At 35.9% G+C, this 20342-nt stretch overlaps 1 protein-coding gene across 9 annotated transcripts in view; it reads left to right on the top strand.

Annotated features, from left to right (window-relative positions):
• Positions 1-20342, top strand: part of supt20 (SPT20 homolog, SAGA complex component) — a 94110-nt gene that overhangs the window by 49888 nt on the left and 23880 nt on the right. For 8 of the 9 annotated variants that reach the window (XM_069891695.1, XM_069891700.1, XM_069891698.1 and 5 more), the window contains 3 exons: positions 5719-5827; positions 7090-7245; positions 16901-17213. In XM_069891695.1, coding sequence (XP_069747796.1) covers positions 5719-5827; positions 7090-7245; positions 16901-17213 — 578 coding nt within the window. The remainder of the gene's footprint in view (positions 1-5718; positions 5828-7089; positions 7246-16900; positions 17214-20342) is intronic. The other variant, XM_069891694.1, reaches the window with a different exon arrangement.

The raw sequence follows: 20342 nt of genomic DNA, 5'->3' as shown, positions 1-20342 counted from the left end.
GAGATCTGTATATAGATGGAGGTAAAACACTTCACTGTTAAAGAGATCAGATTTCTGTGATTTTTATGTTAGAACACAAGTTCAATTGTGATGCTAACTTAAACTCGGTGAATGATGAGTTTGTGATATGGGGCGCATTGAAAGCTTATTTAAGAGGACAAATAATAAGTTTTACTTCTAAAGTAAATGAGGGAAATAGATCAATTAGAAAAAAATAATGGTGATGGAGAAAGATTTACAAGTAAGAAGTTCAGAAGTTAGACAATTAATTAATAATTAACACTTTACAGACTTATAGAACAGAAAAAGCAATAACAAGAACAAAACAAAGATATTATGAACTAGGTGAAAGTTTGCATAAAGTATTAGTGTGGCAATTAAAAGCAGAACAAACCTTAAGAACAATAAATGCCATTCAGAAACAATCTAACATTTGTTATAAACCTCAAGATATAAATGAATCTTTCAAAAAAAATTATTCTAAATTATGTATTTCGGAATCTTTAAAAGATGATAATAAAATTGATAGGTATCTATCACAGATAAATTTACCAATGTTATTTTTGGAAGAACAAATGAAACTGAATACCCCCATTGATCAGTCAGAAGTAAAAGAAGCAAAGTAATAAATCTCTGGGGGAAAACTGTTTTCCATCTGAATTTTATAAGGAATTTAAAAATGTATTAATCCCTATCTTTATGGAAATGATAGAACAAGCATATGCAACTCGTACACTACCTGAATCTTTTTCAACAACAATAATTAGAATGATTACAAAAAGATAGAGATCAGAGCAACCAATTTCTTTATTAAATGTAGATTATAATTTTTTTGTGAAAATTTTGGCAAACAGAATAAATAAATTACTCCCCAAATTAATACAGCCTATTTGGTCAGTATTTATTAAAAATAGGTTAGCTGCTAATAATGTAGTGAGATTACTGAGTATTATTCATTTAGCGCAAAAAAAAAGGAGATTTCAGTTTGGGCGTTGCATTAGACACAGAAAAAGCATTTGATAGATTGGAATGAGACTTTTTTAGTTAAAGTATTGGAAAAATTTGGATTTGGACCAACTTTCATAAACTGGATTAAAGTAACCAATCCAAAAGCTAATGGACAGATATCTGCTTAGTTTCAATTACAGAGATCTAGTAGATGAGGATGTCCTTTATCACCAGCCCTATTTGTTTTAGCGCTCGAGCCACTGTTGGAGATAATTAGACAAGGTACAGAAATCAAGGGGTTTGGAGTTGGTCAAGAAGAACATAAGATCATTTTATTTGCAAATATATTGATATATTTGACTGATCCTGAGCCGTCTTTAAGACAATTACATCTTAGATTAGAAGGATCAGATTATCAAATAAATTGGGATAAGACTGAAATTATACCATTTACAAAAGGAGATTACACATCGTTTCAAAGAAATACCCAATTTAAATAGCCAAAAAATGGGATTAAGTATTTAGGGATCTGGACAGATGAGAACTTAAAGATTTTGTATAAATTGAATTATTTATCTTTGCTTCATAAAGTTGAAGATTTGAAAAAATGGATGACTTTAGTTGGAAGAGTTAACTGTATAAATATTAATATGTTTCCAAGAATTCAGGATCTATTTCAAGCCCTACTTGTTTCAATACCTCAAAAAAATTTTTAGGAACTTAATAAATATGTGACAAAATTTCTTTGGAAAGGGAAAATGTCACAGGTATCTATGCAAATGGACTACAATTCCCTAATTTTAAGAATTATTTTAGAGCAGCTCAAATGAGATTTATTGCATCTTTTTGAAGGACAAAATATACCAGGTTGGGTTAAAATAGAATTAGACAAAATTGGAGAGAAAACAGCCAAAGAATTTAGTTATAAATTAAATTCAAAACTAATGACAGGTATGAAAAAAACACCTTATTAAAACAACCCCTCCGACTCAAAACAGTTTGATACCTTTTTCAAAGAATAATCAATTTCTGAAGCTGTGCTTTGACAAAAGAATATTGAAGATTGTTATGAACAAGGTCAGTTAATGTCTTTTCCACAACTAAGGAATAAATACCGATAGCTATAAATGCACTTTTATTTGGCTATTTTCAAATAAAAAGGTACTTGAGAGATAAATTAGGATCTGAATGATTATTACCCCCATGTCGTGAAGTGGAAACTTATCAGATGAGGAAATGTACAAAAATTTACTTCTGCAATGTACCTTTTGTTACAAAGAGCAACTCCTAAACCTGGGCTTTATAAATCTAAACAATAATGGGAACAAGATTTGAATATTACAATTGATGATCAAATATGGACAGATTTATGTAAAGATTGTATGGCCAATACAATTAATATATGATACAGATTGGTACAATATAATTTTATCCATCAATTATACATTACACAGTGAAAGTTACATAAAATAAAATCACTTTTATCAAATAAATGTTTTAGATGTAGTGAAGAAGGTACTTTTATGCATTCTACATGGTCATATGCAAAGCTGAGACATTTTTGGATTGACATAGGGAAACTAGAGCAAATTTACTGGTATTTCTACAAAATTATGATTTTTTTTAGGGAACATAGAAGGAACCTAAATTGAGGTTGTCATTAAGTCAAAAGAAATTTGTTAAAATTATGTTGGGCAGCAGCAATAAAATATATCACAGTTATTTGGAAATCAAATTCACATTTAGGGAAAGATCGATTGAATGCAGAAATTCAGAGTTGTCCATTAGAAAAAATTACATATAATTCGAGAAATAAATGCAGTATATTTTTGAAAACCTGGCACCAAGATTTGCAAAAGGTGTAAATATTTAATATTATTTCTTCCGATCACTGAAGCCTGCAATAATTCGTAAATGAATAGATATTGAATGAATCCCTAGTGCCATGCAGTCTCTCCAAGAACAATCCAAGTTTCTTTACTCCTTTACTTTCTATTTTTTATGTTACTATATAATTTGATTATGTAAACAATGTTTTCTATTGTTTTAGGGAGTTGGGGTTAGGGTGGGATTGTTAAGGGGAGGGGTATATAATCAATATCTTGTAGTTAGAAGTATTATATTCAAACATGACAAATATATAAAAATGAATATAACTTATTTGTATGAAAAATTAAAAATAAAGTATTAAAAAAACCATGAGGAAAGTGCATCGATGCTTCTACCTTCTAAGGAGTCAGAGGAGATTTGGCCATGATCAGCCATGATCGTATTGAATGGCAGAGCAGGCTCGATGGGCCATTTTTGGCCTACTCCTGTTCCTACTTCCTATGTTCCTATGTTGGCAAGTTGTCAGATCTGCTATTAAAGCTACAGGCACATTGTGGAAAGTATACTGACTGGTTGCATCACAGCCTGGAAACCAGAAGGCTGCAGACAAAGAGTCAGATCCACCATAGTCAACAACTTTGCATCTATTGCAAACATCTCTGTGTGGCGGTGCCTCAAGAAAGCAGCAACATCATAAAGGACTCCCATCAATATGGTCACAACGTCTTTTCACTGGCTACCTTTGCAGAGGTACAAAAGCTTGAAAACCAGCTCCAGATTCAAGAATAGTTTCTTTCCAACAGCTAACATATTCTTGAACCTTGCCTTATTACACTAATTGTAGACTGGTATATCAGCACAAAGAACAATCTAAACTATTGCAAGTCCTTTTTTTTGCACTTAGATTACTGTGATTATTTATTATCTATCTTGTAGTTATTGTATTTTTAAATTTACTATTATAGTTTTGCTTTACAGATATATCTTTGGCTGCAGGAAGTAGGAATTTTGGGGCATATTGTACATCATACAGTGTTTTTGACAATAAACTCATCAATCCCTTCTTTAAAGAACTGTGTGCCTGTATCCCAGGTCCTTTGCTCCATCACATTTGGGGCACTACCATTAACAGATTCAGTCCCTTGTTCAATTTACCCAAACATAGCAGTTGCAATTCTCAGAGTTGAACTGCATCTGCCATTCATTAGCTCAGTTTCACATTTGATCTAGGTCTCATTATAACTTAGCTAACTTAATTGCTGTCACCATATTTTCATGTCATCATTAAATTTACTCACCTTGCCACAGACATCCTTGTCCAAATCATTTATGTGTATAAGAAAAAGCAAGGGTCCTAGTATCAAACACAGGCACTCCAATGGTCACAATCGTCCAGTTGGAAAGTCTGCCCTCTGTAACCACTCTAGGACACTGATTTTAAAAAAACCCTTTTTTTAATCCAGTTGGCTAGCTGGCCTCCTATCCTTTCCTTACCAACCTACAATGTGGGATTTTATCAAACGTTACACTAAAATCCATATGAATACAATCAACTGCCTTGCCCTTGTCTATTTCAATTGTTGATAAATTCTATCTTGCAGAATCCTCACCAGACGTTTCCATACCATTAACATTAGCTGACAGACCTTCTTAAATAACAGCACCACATCTGCCATCCTCCAGTCTTCTGGAACTTCTATCCTCAGCAATGAGTTAAAAATGTCTGTCAAGACTCTGAAAATTTCCTTCCGATGTTCTGGCATATACCTGATCTGGACCTGGAAATTTATCCTCTCTGATATGATCCATGACTACTAATACCTCTTCACTACTGATGCAAATAATGGCCTCAGCTATCTTTAGTTGCCTCCCTCACCTTACAGTCTTCCTTATTCAAAGTAAACATTCACAAAGTATTTATTTAAGATCTTCCCCATCTCTGCCTCTACACATTGATGCCAATCTTGATCCTTAAGGGGACTTATTCTTTCTCTCGTGACTTTTATGTTCTTAATCTACTTTTTTAATCTTTTTGGATTCAACCCATATACTGTATGCCAAAGCCATCTCAGAACCTCTTAGCCCTCCTTATTTCCTTCTTCGCTTTGTTCCTACATTGCTTGTATTCTTCAAGATCTTTCCTCAACCCTGTTGGCTTGTATCTGATATATGCATTTTTTTTCTAGTAGATGTTGAATTCCATCTGTTAATTCTTTGTCAGCTTTCCCAATTTGTCTATATCCTGTTATAACCTTGTCAAGTCAAGTTTATTTACATCTCACTGTACAAATACAACTCAACGAAAGTTCTCCAATCCTCAGTGCAAAATGCCCAGACATACAACAAGACATAATAGACATAAAACAATACATATGCAAGACATGTATTTCATCTATACAAACAAATAAATGGTGTTTCATGAATATGAGAGCCTTGGATGGTTAGTGTAATCAATTCCTTAAGTCGTTCAGCATTCTCACTGCCGTGGGAAGAAACAAGTCTCTCTCTGCTTGGAGGTGCTGGCTCTGATACTCCTGTATCTTTCCTGAAGGGAGCAGCTGAAAGATGCTGTGCAGGGTGGAAAGGGTCCTCAATTATTTTGCGCGCCCTCTTCAGATGGAAGGTTATAGACCTGAAACATGAACAGTGCTTCTCTCTCCACACATGCTGCCTCATCTGAATCCAGGATTTTCGTTAAGAAATAATTGGAATCTTCAATCTTCAATTAAGATTTTCATTAAAAATGTGCTTCAGTATATATGATATAACTTGTGATGTTGGAACTAAATGTTCACTTTGATTGTCCAAGTTAAAAAATACCATGATGTCTTAAAAATTTGAATTTATATACTCTATAAATTCTGTAATAAATCTGAATTTATATACTCTATAAATTCTGTATCAATTAAACTTTGATTAGCCATGGTTTTTTTTTTGTAGCAGTCTGAAGAAATTTCTGGATCTGTCCAGTCTTCTGTACTGGGAAAGGGCGTAAAGCACAGACCTCCACCCATTAAGCTCCCAAGTTGTTCCAGTGGCAGTTCTTCAGGTAAATCCTTCAGACTGAATTGTTCATTTACAAACCTCATGCCATCTCTTCTGATTATACATGTACCCATAAAGCAATTTTTGCTGATACATTTGGAAAATATTTGTTACTAAATTGGATACTATATAGGTTTGTAATTTCATATTGCCATTTTAAATATGAAGCCTTTTGCTCTTTTATTTACTATATTTGTGGCTAAATAGTTCCCTTTTTATTCTTCTTTGCTTCCAGGTCTTTTCTGACTTAGTTACTGCTACTGCACATACAAATAGTCATTGTAATGTTAATTAAAGCAGCATTAATTTTGCAGACCATCAGCTCCATCATTGATTACCATTGTACAAATGTAATTTGTGATATTTCCCTGTAACTGCAACAATGGCCATGGCTGAATTTTTTTGGTTGTTATCTAATAATCTGGTTCCTCAAAATGGCATTTAGATTATTTTTTTAAAAGGATATGTTTTAATAAGAGTATTTGCAATTAATGTAACAAACCTTGTAATATAGTTAAAATTGTACCTTCAAAATAAATGAACATATTAAAAGAATGAGAAAGTTTTTTTCTTTCAAATCTGTAAAATTTGTTTTATTATTATACGAAATGTATTAGTTTTCTGATGAGGTAAAATGTTTTAAAGAGTGACCTTGTATCCATAACAAAAATATAGAAGTGTAAAGACAGTAGTGTTAGTCACACAGGATTTTTTTTTGATGAGATGTCTTGCCCAATGTTAGTCCATTCCAGTCCAGTCCAATGGCATACGTGACCAAGGATTAGAACTTTTCTGTGCTTGAATTATATATGTTAAATAATATACTAAAATACCAGTTTTAAAATTAATCTGTTTTGCCAATAAGTGCCCCATCATTTGTACACCCTGTTTGTCAAGGGTTTGGGAGTGATATTGAGAAGAAAAAAACAAATTTTAGAGATGTGTTTTATGACAAAGGAGGAATGGTTTGGTAAGCAAGAAGATGAAAGTAAGTAGGAGATAATCAAAAGATGAAATAGATTTATTTGGCCAAAAAGTATATTTCTGTTCATTAAATTTTCAACAACTCAGAGATTGAAAAGCCACAAAACTAATCCATCAACTTTTGGAAGAAATAATGCTTTGGTTGTCTTGAAGATGGATTTCCATGAGAAAACCAAGTTAAAACAGGGGAATGGAAAATGAAGAGATTATTTGCCCAGAGCACAGTAGTGATTTTTTTTTCCAAGTGTTTGGACTAAAATCTATTTGTGTACACTATTTTAGGAAATGTCTTTGGTCCATTGCAACCAAGTGGCCATTTGAAGTCCACAACTCCCCCTCCAACCACTACCAAAAGTTCTAATCTGTCTAGAAAACAATCAGTGGATCAAGTCAACATGCTCTCACCACCTGCCATGTCTCCTGTGGGCTCGTCGCAAAGTGAGTGGAATAACTAGCAACAAATATGTGGCTAGTTCACTGTTAATGATGTGCATAGGCATCAATAAACTAAATTGTTTAAAAATGGCTTTTCCCTAAGAATACTTTTATTGTGTTGAATGTGTGCCAGATTTAACTGTATAATTTACTTAACCTTGATGTATATAATTGTATAATATAGCGTTTGAATGTTTGTGTACTCAGATCAGTTAAAGTGAAAATAAACAAGTGCTGTAGTTGACAAATTAAGCTTTTACAGTTTAATGTGATGGAAAAAGCAGTGATAAATTCAAAGCATCGCATCACTTAAGATCTTGTTCAGTAAAACAGGGCTAATGCATTAATTCAGCATATTGCTATAACTGCAGAAAACATGTTCATCCTTAGCGTTAATAAAACGTATTATAAATTTTAATTGTTTAATATCTGCAGGAAAAAAACATCAACATATTTATTTTGCACCTTTAAAATATTGCAGGATGCTTATCAGGTTGTATTGAACCCAAACCCATTGTAGGAGCCAAATGCGCTCTACTTACTTTTGTTGGGTTGGTTGTGGATATTGGCGGTGTCCTGGGGTCTGAGGGCTGCATGTCTAGCCGCTGCCATTGACGCTGCCCTCTTCCAGCAGCACGCAACATCCATGCGTGCATTATTCTCTTCGGACGGTTGGCGCACGCGCGGTGGGTTTCACATACTGGGGACGGTTGGAACAGGTGTGGGAGATTGGGCACAAATTCTGGATCGATAGAGACAAGGAGGGTGAGTGAGGCTCGCATATTTTCTGTTGACCATCACCACAGATTAAACGTTTATTATTGATCGTTCGTCACAGATGTCATTGTAATAGATGGTTTCCACATAGACATTACTACATGGAATATTAGGACTACTTTATAATAAATCGTTACAAATCTTTATGTTCATCAATAAACCGTTAAAAAACTCATGTGGACTTAGTAGTGGATTATATCGAAACACGTCACAGTAAAGAGTCCCATCTAGCCTCCAAGTGGCTTTTATGGATAGTAGTCATTACACCCATTAATGTTTTTAAAGAGCATATTAAAGGTGATAAGAGATTGAGAGGTTAAATAGAAAGCAAAAGATTTTGAAAACTATCCAAGTGAAAATTTTGGAGAAATAAAAATCAATAAAATAGAACATTACAGTTAGAGAATCCAGTCATCACAGAGGATTGTAGATTTTGCTAAGGTTGCTTAGGAAGAGAGGGCAAAATATTGGAGAGACTTGAAAACGTTAATGAGTATTTTTAAAAAGACGTGTTATTGGAATCACTAAATCTGCAAGTGCTGTGGATGTAACTCTGGTTTTCAATTCAGAAGATTATTAACATTCACAACAGGATGAAATTTGTGTTATTCAGTGGGTTTGAAACATTGGCTGGAATACCTTACGTTTTATCTATCTGTTCCAATAGTTCAAGTCAACATTAAGTTCTACAGATCTGCTTGACTAAGAGTCAGAATGACTCTCCTAACCAGTGACAGCTCAATCACATTTGGCTGTTTACAGAATGTTATCAGTAGAAAATGGCTACCATAATCATAATTACACATTGGGATAATTCACAGTACAGTGCTTTGAAGTGTTTAAGCATGAATAGTCCTATATTAAATACAGTGATTTATTTCATTGTACATATTTTGCAGCCAAGATTTTCATTTTTTGTTTCAATTAACTTGTAAGTAGTTGTACTTTCACACAATTGCATCAAACTTCTCTTACCAATTCAGGGAACAAAGAAACATATTAAGGCTGACAATTAATTATCATTAATGCTTGAAAATAACACATTCGTTTTTTAACATGTTAATCACATGCATTAATGCAAAATAGTTTCACTGAACTTTTCAAAAACATCAAAAATCTCCCACAATTCCTTCCACTGACTATGTGGACTAGCGCATATTGCCTTAGGTGTCATATTATCCCCATCCTGGCTACTACCTTCGTAACTCTCTCTACCACATCCAATTTTGCCCACCCCACATTAATTGCAGATTCCAATTGTCAGACCATCCCTCAGCACTGCTGCTTTTGGATATGGAGAAGAGCAGTGCACTCCAACTCAGCCTGCATTAATTTTGTACATCATGTTTGTACATCATGTTTGGCATAGCCAAACGGTTCTAGGTTTTATAGTTTTAAAAGGAGAGCCTTACATGACCCTTAACCACCTATTCTCATGCTTTTTTCATCTGTGGCCCCCTCTTGGACTCTGCTCCAAGTTTATGGTTTCCCCTTCCCTGTGAAGCACTCAGGTTTTAATTTCTTCTGTACTTCTCTGCTACCAACAATATATTAAAAAAATTAATGTAATGTGGGCTTTTACTTACATGTGCTGTGTGCCCCTCACCACCACCACCCTCCCCCCCAAAAAAAAGTCCAGAACTGCAGTAACAAGCATAGTGTCCAACTTCTGCCTAATGAAACAAGAGCACCTGAGAGAAATGGAGCAGAAAGATTTGTGGAAGAATGAGGGTAGGATAGAAGAAGAATTGGGTAAGGAGAAAGGAGGGAAATAATCAGAGGAGGTGCAAATGCCTGACTTTCCCAGTGTCAAGATTCCTTCAGTTGATGCCCATGGCATGATCTCTCTCTCTCTCTCTCTCTCTCCCCTCCCCCACTTTTCCCTCTGTCTCCCCTTCTCTTTTCCCTCACTCTCTCTGTTCCCTCTCATCTACCCCTGATAAACATTTCATGTGGACTTTAACATGTATATTCAATCATACTTTAACAGTCATTAATGTGCATTGTTCTTAAATAGTTGGAATAATCACAAATAATATTTTTATTTGCTGGATAGCCTATTCAAAACTAAGAAATGCCATACTTGTTTTCTTTGTGAAAATACATCTGACACTTGTTAAAATAAATTGTCCTGCAGAAAATTCAGTACAGTCATAGTGTAAGGTATTAAATTATCATCATCTCAATTTATAGGGCTACAGTTTATGCATTAATGTAATTGCATGTTAATTTTGTGGCATCCAATGTGTGTGCGCCCTTAGCGCTGTATTTTTCTACACCTGTGTGGAAAATGAATCCATTTTCCCTCAATAGAATTTTTTTTCTATTTAGGGTCACAGTCTTTCATTTGACTATTGAAATCTTCATATTTTCTATAGAGCAACACAATTACAAATGCCATGTGGAATTAGTGAGAAGGAAGGTACATATATTAAAACTAGAAGGAATATTGTCATGTGTCCAGTGCTTGATTTGCTATAAAATATTACTAAATCTTATTATCTTAAAATGCGATTATTTTCTCTGCAAGAGAAGACCTGTATTGCTAGGGCTTTGAGTATTAATCAGCATTAGTCCTTGGATACTTTTCCAAAATATAGTAAATATCTTGAGTATTGCTGAGTCAAAGAGCTCATACTTAATCCCAACTGTGACATTGTGAGGCAGGTAAACATGATAGTGAGAGGATGTTGTTAAATGTAAACGATCAGATCAAATTTCCAAAGGCAGAGGGTTATTAGGTTAATTGGTCACACGGATGTACGTGGGAAGCACAGGCTCATGTGCCAGAAGGGCCTCTTTACATGCTGTATTTATTTGTGGATTCAGTTGATGCAACTTTCAAATATACTCTTAGTCATTATAAATTCAACATATAAGATTTGACACACTAAATTTAAATTTCTCATATTCAGTCTCTCAGGTGTTATTATCAAATATCCTAACCAGTTCTGCCACAGAATTTTCCCACTCCTTGGTCAGTGTGGGAATAATGTGTGGAATTAAAATGGTTGGCCACTGAAAGGTCTCTGTTACTGCAGTGGACGGAGCAAAAGTGCTCAATGTAACTATCTCCCAGTCTGCATCCAGTCTTTCCAATGTAGAAGAGGCCACACCAGGAGCCCCAGACGCAGTAGATGACCCCTGCAGATTCACAAGTGAAGAGCCCAGAATGGTGGTGAGGGAAGTGATATGGACAGAAGTGTAGTACTTCTTACAGTCACAGGGGTAGGTACTGACAGGGTGATTAATGAGAAGGGATGAGTGGACAAGGGAGTCCCAGAAGGAGTGGTCCTTGCGGAAAGAGGAGAGGTTTGAGGGTTGGTGAGATTATGTTATAGGTGGGAGAAATCGCAGAGGATAATATGTTGGATGTGGAGGATGTTATGTGGGTGAGGACAAGGTGACTGCTGTCCTTGTTGTGTCTTGGGATGGAGGGGGCCAGGATAGATGTGCAGGAAATAGAGAAGATGTGGGAAAGGGCTGAGTTGATGGCAGTAGAGGGGAAGCCACGTTTGGAGGACATCTTGGATGATCTGGAATTGAAGGCCTTGTCCTTGGAGCAGATGCGATGGAGGTGGAGGATTTGAGAGAAAGGAATAGAATCCTTACAGGGGATAGTATGTGAAGAGATGTAGTCAGGTAACAGTGGGAGTTAGTAGTTTTGTAGAAAATATCTGTAGAGACTTTGTTTCCAGAGATGGAGACAGAGACATCAAGAAGGAGGAGAGTGTTGCCAGAAATAGACCAAGTGAATTTGAGGTCAGGGTGTAGCATGGACTGCTCCACATAGCCAACAAAAAGACAGGCATAGCTGGGACCCATGCAGGTATCCATGGCTACCCTTTTGATGTTGAAAGTGAGATGAGCCAAAGGAGAAGATATTGAGGGTGAGAACAAGTTCTGCTGGCCTGAGGATTACAGGATGGAAGGGGAGTAGTTGGGTCTGTGGCTACAAAAAAAAACGAAGGGTTTTGAGACCTTCATTATAGAGATTGGACGCCCATGGTGAAAATGAGGCAGTTGAGTCCAGGGAACTAGAAGTTGTTGAAGTGATGGAGGGCATGTAGATATTGCGGATGTTGGTAGGCTGGACTGGGAATGTGGGGGACGGGGGGGGGGGGGGTTGGAGTTGCGGTCAGATGATACCAGGACAGGAGCATGTGGAAACAAAACCAGGCCAATTGGGTTTGAGGATTTTGGGTGCGTGACAGAACCAGCTGTGGAGAGTTGGGAAACAATGAGGGATGGAAACTGTGGGAGGGAGATGACCGGAAGTCAGGTCACTGACTGTGCGTGAAACAGTGGTTTGATGTTTCTTGGTCGGTAAATCACAGGACGTATCTGAGAGCTGTCCTCTGGCCTCAGCAAGGTAGAAGTCAGTGCACAGACCACAACAGCACCACCCTTGTGTGCAGGTTTGATAGTGAGGTTGGGATTGATGTGGAGAGAGTGGAGGACAGTACATTCCAAGGGAGTGAGATTAGAATAAGTGAGGGGAGTGGTGAAGTCGAGATGATTGATGTCTTGGTGGCAGTTGGAAATAAAAAGATCCAAACTAGGTAAAAGGCCAGAATAGGGTGTCCAAGAGGAGGAAGAAGGCTTGAGGTGGGAGAAAGGGTCTTTAGTAGGTTTGGAGAATCCTGATTGAAGAAGTAGGCATGCAGACAATGGAAGAAGAGTTCGGCATCATGGCGTGCACAGAACTTGTTGAGGTGTGTGTGAAGAGGGACAAAGGTAAGGCCTCTACTGAGGACAGAGCATTCCTTCTCAGAGGGAAAGGTTAGAGTGGGGGTCAATGGGGTGGAATATATGGCAGCACATCCTTGTCCTGTGTGAACATCTCTGAAAGTTGGATGTTGAGAATTTCCATGCTTTGATTTAAAAACACGTGCACTGAAATCCAGAGAAAGGTAAATCATTAAAAGTTAACACAAAATTTAAAGCAACCTATTTTTTTTTTAATCAAATTTTCTTTCCCAAACCTTGCACACAAATAATGCAAATAACTCTTTTCATGAAACTTTACCAATACAAATTACAACATGTATATTTATGCTATCTTCAATAAACATTTTCCAGTCTTAGAGATGATATTGACTCTTCAATTCACTACAATTTATGCCTCATTTTATTCGGCAATAATTTATAAAATTTATATTTGTCTTGTACTATTTCAGTTACATAAAATATATGTATAGAATAAAAATTATTGGGTGGAATACCTACATCCCTGAAGTTACAATAATCGTAACTCATTTTTCTCTAAGTTCATAAAAATAGGGTACAAACTTGGATTTAATTGCCTTTATATTTAGTTTGTTAGCTAAGCTTAATTTACACTGAATGGAATATCTAGCTTCCAGTGTGAATGCATGCCATGTATTTAACAAAGTGGCCTTCTGCAGCAGGTTACTTTTCTACAAATTTGGACTGACATTTTTCTGCTCTGGAGCTAAATTGCCTTGTGCAAATATAATTGTTTTGGAATAGTGGAAATGCCCACAAAAATGTTTAATCTCTGATTGTTTTGTAGCAATATTTATTTGTTAATGTGACAGGAAATAGCAATTAAAGTTTAGTCATTTTCTCCTGTCACCAAGACACATTGGTGAGCATTTTGTGGACATTGATGGTGGTAGAACCAAATTGGGTTCTATTGTCAAAGTGACATTTCCTACTGGAGCAGATTTGTGATCTATTTAACCATGAACAAAAAGAGTGTTCAGTGGGGCTTGCAGTTAGGAATAAGGTAATTGGGGGTAGAAGTTGATTTCTTGTCTTCACAAAGTTTGTGTTGAGATGTGTACTTCCCTCCCGACATTTGGTATTGACCTTAGACTGTATGTCAGAAAGGACAGTGAATACAAAACATTACTTCAGGACTCTGTTTGTATCAGCTGTCAAAGACTGGCAACAACTCCCCATTCTAAATAGAACTTAACATTGATTTGTTAAGTGCTTTGTCCCTTCATCACCACTAGTCAAGTGAAATGAACAATTTTCTTAGTACACTTGGTGGCCATGTATATACCAAAAAGAATGTCCTATAACTCTGTCTTGGCATATTCACCTCAGTCTTGCAGGATTGGCTCTTCAAAATTTGCCATCATGTAATACTGTGTAGGGTGTATTATTAATAAAATATTTGCCAACAATACAATCATTCATTAAATGAAAATCTACTCTTCTGAATATCTTCCTTCCACCCCTACTTTAGGGAACTTTTACATTTTCAACCAACTTTATTTATGTACTTCTGTCAATTTTTTTTTTCAAATCTTTGGTTGATAGCTTAAATAGCTTTACATTGCTTCTTGCACAATGGAATGAATACTGACAGGATTGTTGATTACTTTCAAACCCTGTCTGCCTTTTGTGATACATTTAATAGACTATTAATGTCTGGAGAGGCTCTTGTCAAATGCACTTGTATTGCAAGTGACTGAGCTCAAATATCTTATTTGGATACCAGTCACATTTCAGTTTGATCATCACTGATTAATTCTGACACCTGCGAAACCTAAATCTGAGATTCTCTGAGCATCTGATTGGTTATTAAAAAAATTGGATCTTGTAATACTTATGGAGCCGAGTATTTCATTGCTTAATTAAGTTTCTAGAATTTTTGCTTTCTGAAACTTTGCCTCAAATGCCTTTCAATGACTGTTTATTGTGGTTTGAAAAAAAGGTCATAGATTTAATCTACACACTTGAGAGAGGCAACAATTTTGTCTGGTGATACAAAAGCTATGAAAATAATCTATGTGCGTCCATTGATCAAGAATACGTTGTTTTCATTATAATTGAATGATTGTTCTTGAATAATATATTGAAATGGTTTTAACATAATTACATAATAAAAAAACAACAAACCTAAAATCAAAAACAGAAAATACTAAAAATATGCAGCAAATCTGTCAGCACCTGCAGAGAGAATAGAGATTAACCTTTTTGGAAAAAATAATTTTACAGAATTGAGGTACTACTGTAAGCAGGTGAACAGATTAATATATCCATTAAAAACTGCAATGTGGAAGTGTGCAGTGTACAGAGACAGTGTAAAGGAATCAAGAATGGAACAATAACAGTTCATCATGGTCGAGTAACGACAAATCAATAAGAAATTAAAGAAACTGATCATTTCAAACAGAGAAGTAGATGTTATCGGAAAAACCAAGGGCAGGGATAGATATCCTCTGTGCACAAATTATTTGGAGCTTAAGAACAACGGAAAAGCCAAAAATTTGACAGATACCATCCAAAAAAAAATTCTACAGTGTCATTGGTATGATGAACAAGGCCAGTAATAAGCCAGAATAAGAATGGGGAGAAGTAGAGGGAGCAAGAGATAGATTTTCATTCACAGACAAATTAAGTTATTGTGGAAAATTATCATTTAATCTGCATGTGTACATTAAGAAAGCTGCAATCTTTCCCCCCCCACCGCCTCATCAGTTAAAAGATGAGTGAGCAGCACTTGATTAAATAATGTCTAATAACTTGTGCTCGCTCACAGATTGGAAATTACCTCACTCTTGCATATATTTTGACTACAATTTTCTGACTAACTAAAACCTTCTGAAATTGGATTTATAATTACAGCATTTCAGAACAATTGTTAATGTACTGAAAAGATAGACCTGCATGGAGTCTTTGAATTCTATAGTTAGATCACAACTTCTTGAATTTGTAGAATTAACTAATCACAAGGACAAGCAACCCCACCCCAATGTGGAATTAAATGAATAAAGCTCCAGTGCACTTGTCGCAGACAGCAGACTTTAACATGGATTTTATCTGAAGCCTGCCCCTGGTAGTTAGAGTCAGGTGACTCAGGCAGTTAATGTTGAAAAGCTCAGATCAGCAGGAAGCTTCACTTCAACTAGGCAGTCTAGGGGGATGGTACTATTGATTGGAGTTCCACACAGTACATGCAGGAGTGAGTAGGAAATTTACAACTAATTAGTTTTTTTTTTCCACACACTTATTTGATAGAAGGTTACTAAAAATAGCATGAATCCGCTTATTTAACATTGACATGACATGGTTTTTAAATGATGCAAATGTTTGTTCAGATCTCTTTAAAGTAGTATTTGTGTAAACTTTAAATATAAACAAATTGATTCCTTTGTTGTTAAAATATATTACAAAGAATGCAAATTTTGCATGTTAGACCACGGTCCTAAATAAAAATTGGCTACATATGTTCCTTGCTTTTTAGAAGTGAAATTTAGAAGAGCTTTAATAACATTGATATGTGCAATTATTGTGAAAGATGTATTCTTATTTATGGTGGAAGCTGTTCTCAACAATAATCTGTAAAATTATATTAATTTTATTTTATAATCACTAAAATTTATCCATAGTACATACATATTTTGCTTCTTTTGCATGTATGACCACTATGGGATATGTATTAACTGCAGGATTACCATTGGGACAGTGTGTAAGCTTAATTAACCCAATAGTGTTCAATGTATGGCAAGTATATTAAAAAAAATACAAAAACTTATACTCTCTTTTAAATATTTAATTATTTCAATGTTCATAAGTGATGGATAATAATTGCAGTTATTGAATTAGGTTTGGGCTTAATTTCTTTAAAGCAGTGTAAGATTTGTTTCAAAGCATAGCTTTCTTAGTTGTACGCTGTAGCTGCATTTTGTAAAACTATTGTATCACTCAAAATAAATGGAAAATGTATTTATTTACAGTTTGCATATGGCCTTGAAGTATACTTGAGAGCCATGCAATTGCAAGTCACTATATTTAAAAATTTGAAATGCTCTTTCTCCCTCAGCATTAACATTAAATGCTTTATTTATTTACATCAGTTTTAAAGTAATAACCTGGCACTTTTTCTTTTCTCAATGAGCAGGATCTGGGACACCCAAGCCATCTACCCCTACACCAACCAACACCCCTTCATCAACTCCACACCCTTCTGATGTTCAAACCCCAACATCTGCAGCCACTCCCACAGCTACCCCTTCTATACAAGAAGCAGGCCTCAACCCACAGACCCTTTTAACCCCTTTTGCCCAACAGCAGTTGGCTCTCAGTCAAGCTTTGCCAGTAATGTCCATTCCTCTTTCTACTATGGTAACTTCCATTACAACAGGGAGTCCATCCACTCAAGTGATGACAAACCCAGCAGGTCTCAACTTCATCAATGTAGTGGGCTCTGTTTGGTAAGGAAATTTATAAATCTTTCAAAACATTTTGATTGAATGCATTAGAGATGGTATTAAAGTGTTTTTTTTTTAAATTTGTATTCAATTTTGATTTTTATTGCCGCACATTCTGACAATGGATAGTTATCCACTGTAAATTTAAATTTGTGTACTACAGGAACACATCCAGAAATAAATAGACTGTGGATGTCTTTAAAGATTTTTCTTATTGCTTTAATAATACATAACTGTCATATCACTCCATTCCAATGCTATTTTGCCTTATCTTTATAGCATTTAGTTGCTTAAAGTAAGTTCGGTAATTTTCCTCAAGTTTATCTTGCTTTGTTTATTTTGGTAATTTCAAAATGATAATGAAATTTAATTTTCCATTCACTTTAAGGGACCTAGGGAGCCAAAAAATGCAAGTTTCTTTAAGAATCTATCAATATCTTCAGACCTGAAAGAGCATAATGCGACTTAATTTTATCCACAAGATATTTTCTTGGCTCAACTCAATGGGCTAAATACTAAAAGTGCAGTACTGGCCTAATCCCAGAACTGAGTTAGTTAACTATCTCCGGTCACATTTGCTTTTCAGGCATCTTCACTGCTGTCACGTTTTATTGGACCATTTTTATCAGAAATTATACCTTTTGATTTTCCGCCACTTACTGATCAACACTGACTCTTTGAACGAGTAATGTGTGGATTTGGTGAGAAAAATAGAGAGTGTGACTATTTCCTTTCATTACCCCTGTCACCTGATTGTTTCAAACTATTCCCACCTATCTACCTAACATCACATTTAAACAGACTGCCTAATTTCCAACCATAATTATCAACCTTAACCCCATCACTTTTGTAATCTAGCTCAAAACTACCAACTCAGTTTTTGACTCTGGCCATTTTTTAACCTTTCATGACATATACTGTACTCCAGACTGAGTCCATGAGTAGACCTTTACAGTACAAACTAGCTGGTGGTTGGGTATAAAACCAGTTCCAGAAAACTAGGACACGGAGTCCAAAGGGATAATGCTCAACAATAAAATCTCAAATGTCTTGTCTCAGCACTTTGATCCCCAAAAACAACTTTTGATTAGTCGTTTGCTCCATTTTCACCAACTGCCTTTTTCCATTTTGGCATACTATCTTGTAGTTCTATCTCTAAAAACACAGAAATGTTAGAGGAACTCAGCAGGTCTCCCAGCGTCCATAGGAGGTAAGGATGTATAACTGATGTTTTGGGCCTGAGCCCTATTTCAAGATATGAGTTAAAAGCAGGCAGGTTCTTGAATTAAAAGACTGTAGTGAAGGAAAAAAAAAAGCAGAAGAAGAACACAGACAAAGTTCAAATTTTGTCAGAGTACATACATGACATCACATACAACCTTGAGATTCTTTTTCCTGCGGGTCAGGCTGAATTTCTACTTATCGGTAACAGTAAAGTGCACTCAAGAAAAAAGATACATATTCAGAAGAATGACATTTAAACAAAGAAATGTAAACCAACTGTGCAATACAGAAAAAAATAAATATTCAGTAATAAATAATGTGCAAAGAGTCCTTAAATGAATCTCTGAGTTTGATCTTTAGGAGTCTAATGGGGGAGGGGTAGCAACTGTACCTGAGCCTGGTGGTACGTTCTTGTGGCATCGATACCTCTTTCCCGATGGCAGAAGTGAGAACTGAGCATGTCCTGGGTGGTGTGATTGCTGCTGCTCTCTGATGGCAGCTTTCCATGTACATTTTCTTGACAGTGGAGAGAATTTTGCCTGATGTACTGAGCTGTGTCCACTATTCTTTTGTAGGGCTTTCTGCTCAGAGATAGTGGTGGCCCCATGCCAAGCTGTGATGCAGCTGGTCGGCACTTTTAAGCCACACATCTCGAACTTTGCCAATGTTTACGACGTCATACCAAACCTCTGCAAACCCCTGAGGTAGTAGAGGTGCTGACATTTATGTGTTGGACAGGGAAGGTCCTCCAAGATAGTATCTCAGAGGAATTTAAATTTGCTCACCCTCTCCACCTCTGATTTTCCCCCAATGATCACTAGATCATACCGCCCAACATCAGTGAGAAAAGCCTACTTGCATTTACCAAATTTACACCCTTCATAATTTTGTATACCTTTATCAATCTCCCCTCATTCTCTGTTCAAATGAAGTCCCAACCCTCTCAAACTCTGCCTACAAACCCAGCCCTTCAAGTCTAGGATCAGAATTTTAGATACTGCCTAATCTGAATTTTTTTTTCAGAATTTTGTTTTGTTTTGTTTCATATTTCCTGGATGTGCAGACCTTTCCTTTGTTTTGGTGTTCAATTTGTCGTGTTTCAGACCACACCTTCCTTATACTGCTATATCTTAGTTATTTTCTCCAGCTTTTACATCCTTTCAACACAGCATTTATCATACCCTCAGGTATTGATCAACCCTTAGGCTTTTGACCTTTTTGACTTACCCTAAAGTCGATGATTATTTCTTGGCTATGTTCAACAAAGTTGCCTTGGGAAATCTTTTATTGAGTTGCAACCTGGTACATTACAACATCTTTGCATTTAGCTTTGCTGTTCAGCCATTTTGCAGGCATGTAATGTAACCCAAGAAAAATATAGTTTTCCCCCTAAGTATCATGATTAATGCATTTTGCTTGAAAATGACTAAGTAGTTCCTGTTAAGCATTTGTAACAAAAATGTTTCTTTTTAAAAAGGCCATTTCTATTCAAGTTTATAGGAAAGTCATGTTTGACGAACCTTGTTGAGTTTTTTGAGGAGGTGACAAAAAAGGTGGATGAAGGTAGAGCGGTGGATGTGATCTATTTGGATTTTAGTAAGGCTTTTGATAAGGTTCCGTGTGGAAGGCTAATAAGGAAGGTTCAGTCACTAGGAATTAGTAGAGAGATTGTGACATGGGTTCAGAGGTGGCTGGAAGAAAGACAGCAGAGAGTCATGGTGGATGACTGTCTGTCAGGTTGAAAGCCTGTGACAAGTGGGATGCCTCAGGGATCGGTGCTGGGTCCCTTGTTTATCATTTATATTAATGATTTAGAGGAGGGTGTGGTTAACTGGGTAAGCAAATATGCGGATGATAATAAAATAGAGTGAGTGGTGGATAGTGAGGTAGATTTCCTTGATTACAGAA

Source organism: Narcine bancroftii, chromosome 7 (assembly GCF_036971445.1).
Source record: "Narcine bancroftii isolate sNarBan1 chromosome 7, sNarBan1.hap1, whole genome shotgun sequence".
NCBI classification, from domain to species: Eukaryota; Metazoa; Chordata; class Chondrichthyes; order Torpediniformes; family Narcinidae; genus Narcine; species Narcine bancroftii.
This window is presented reverse-complemented; position numbering and strand designations above follow the sequence as displayed.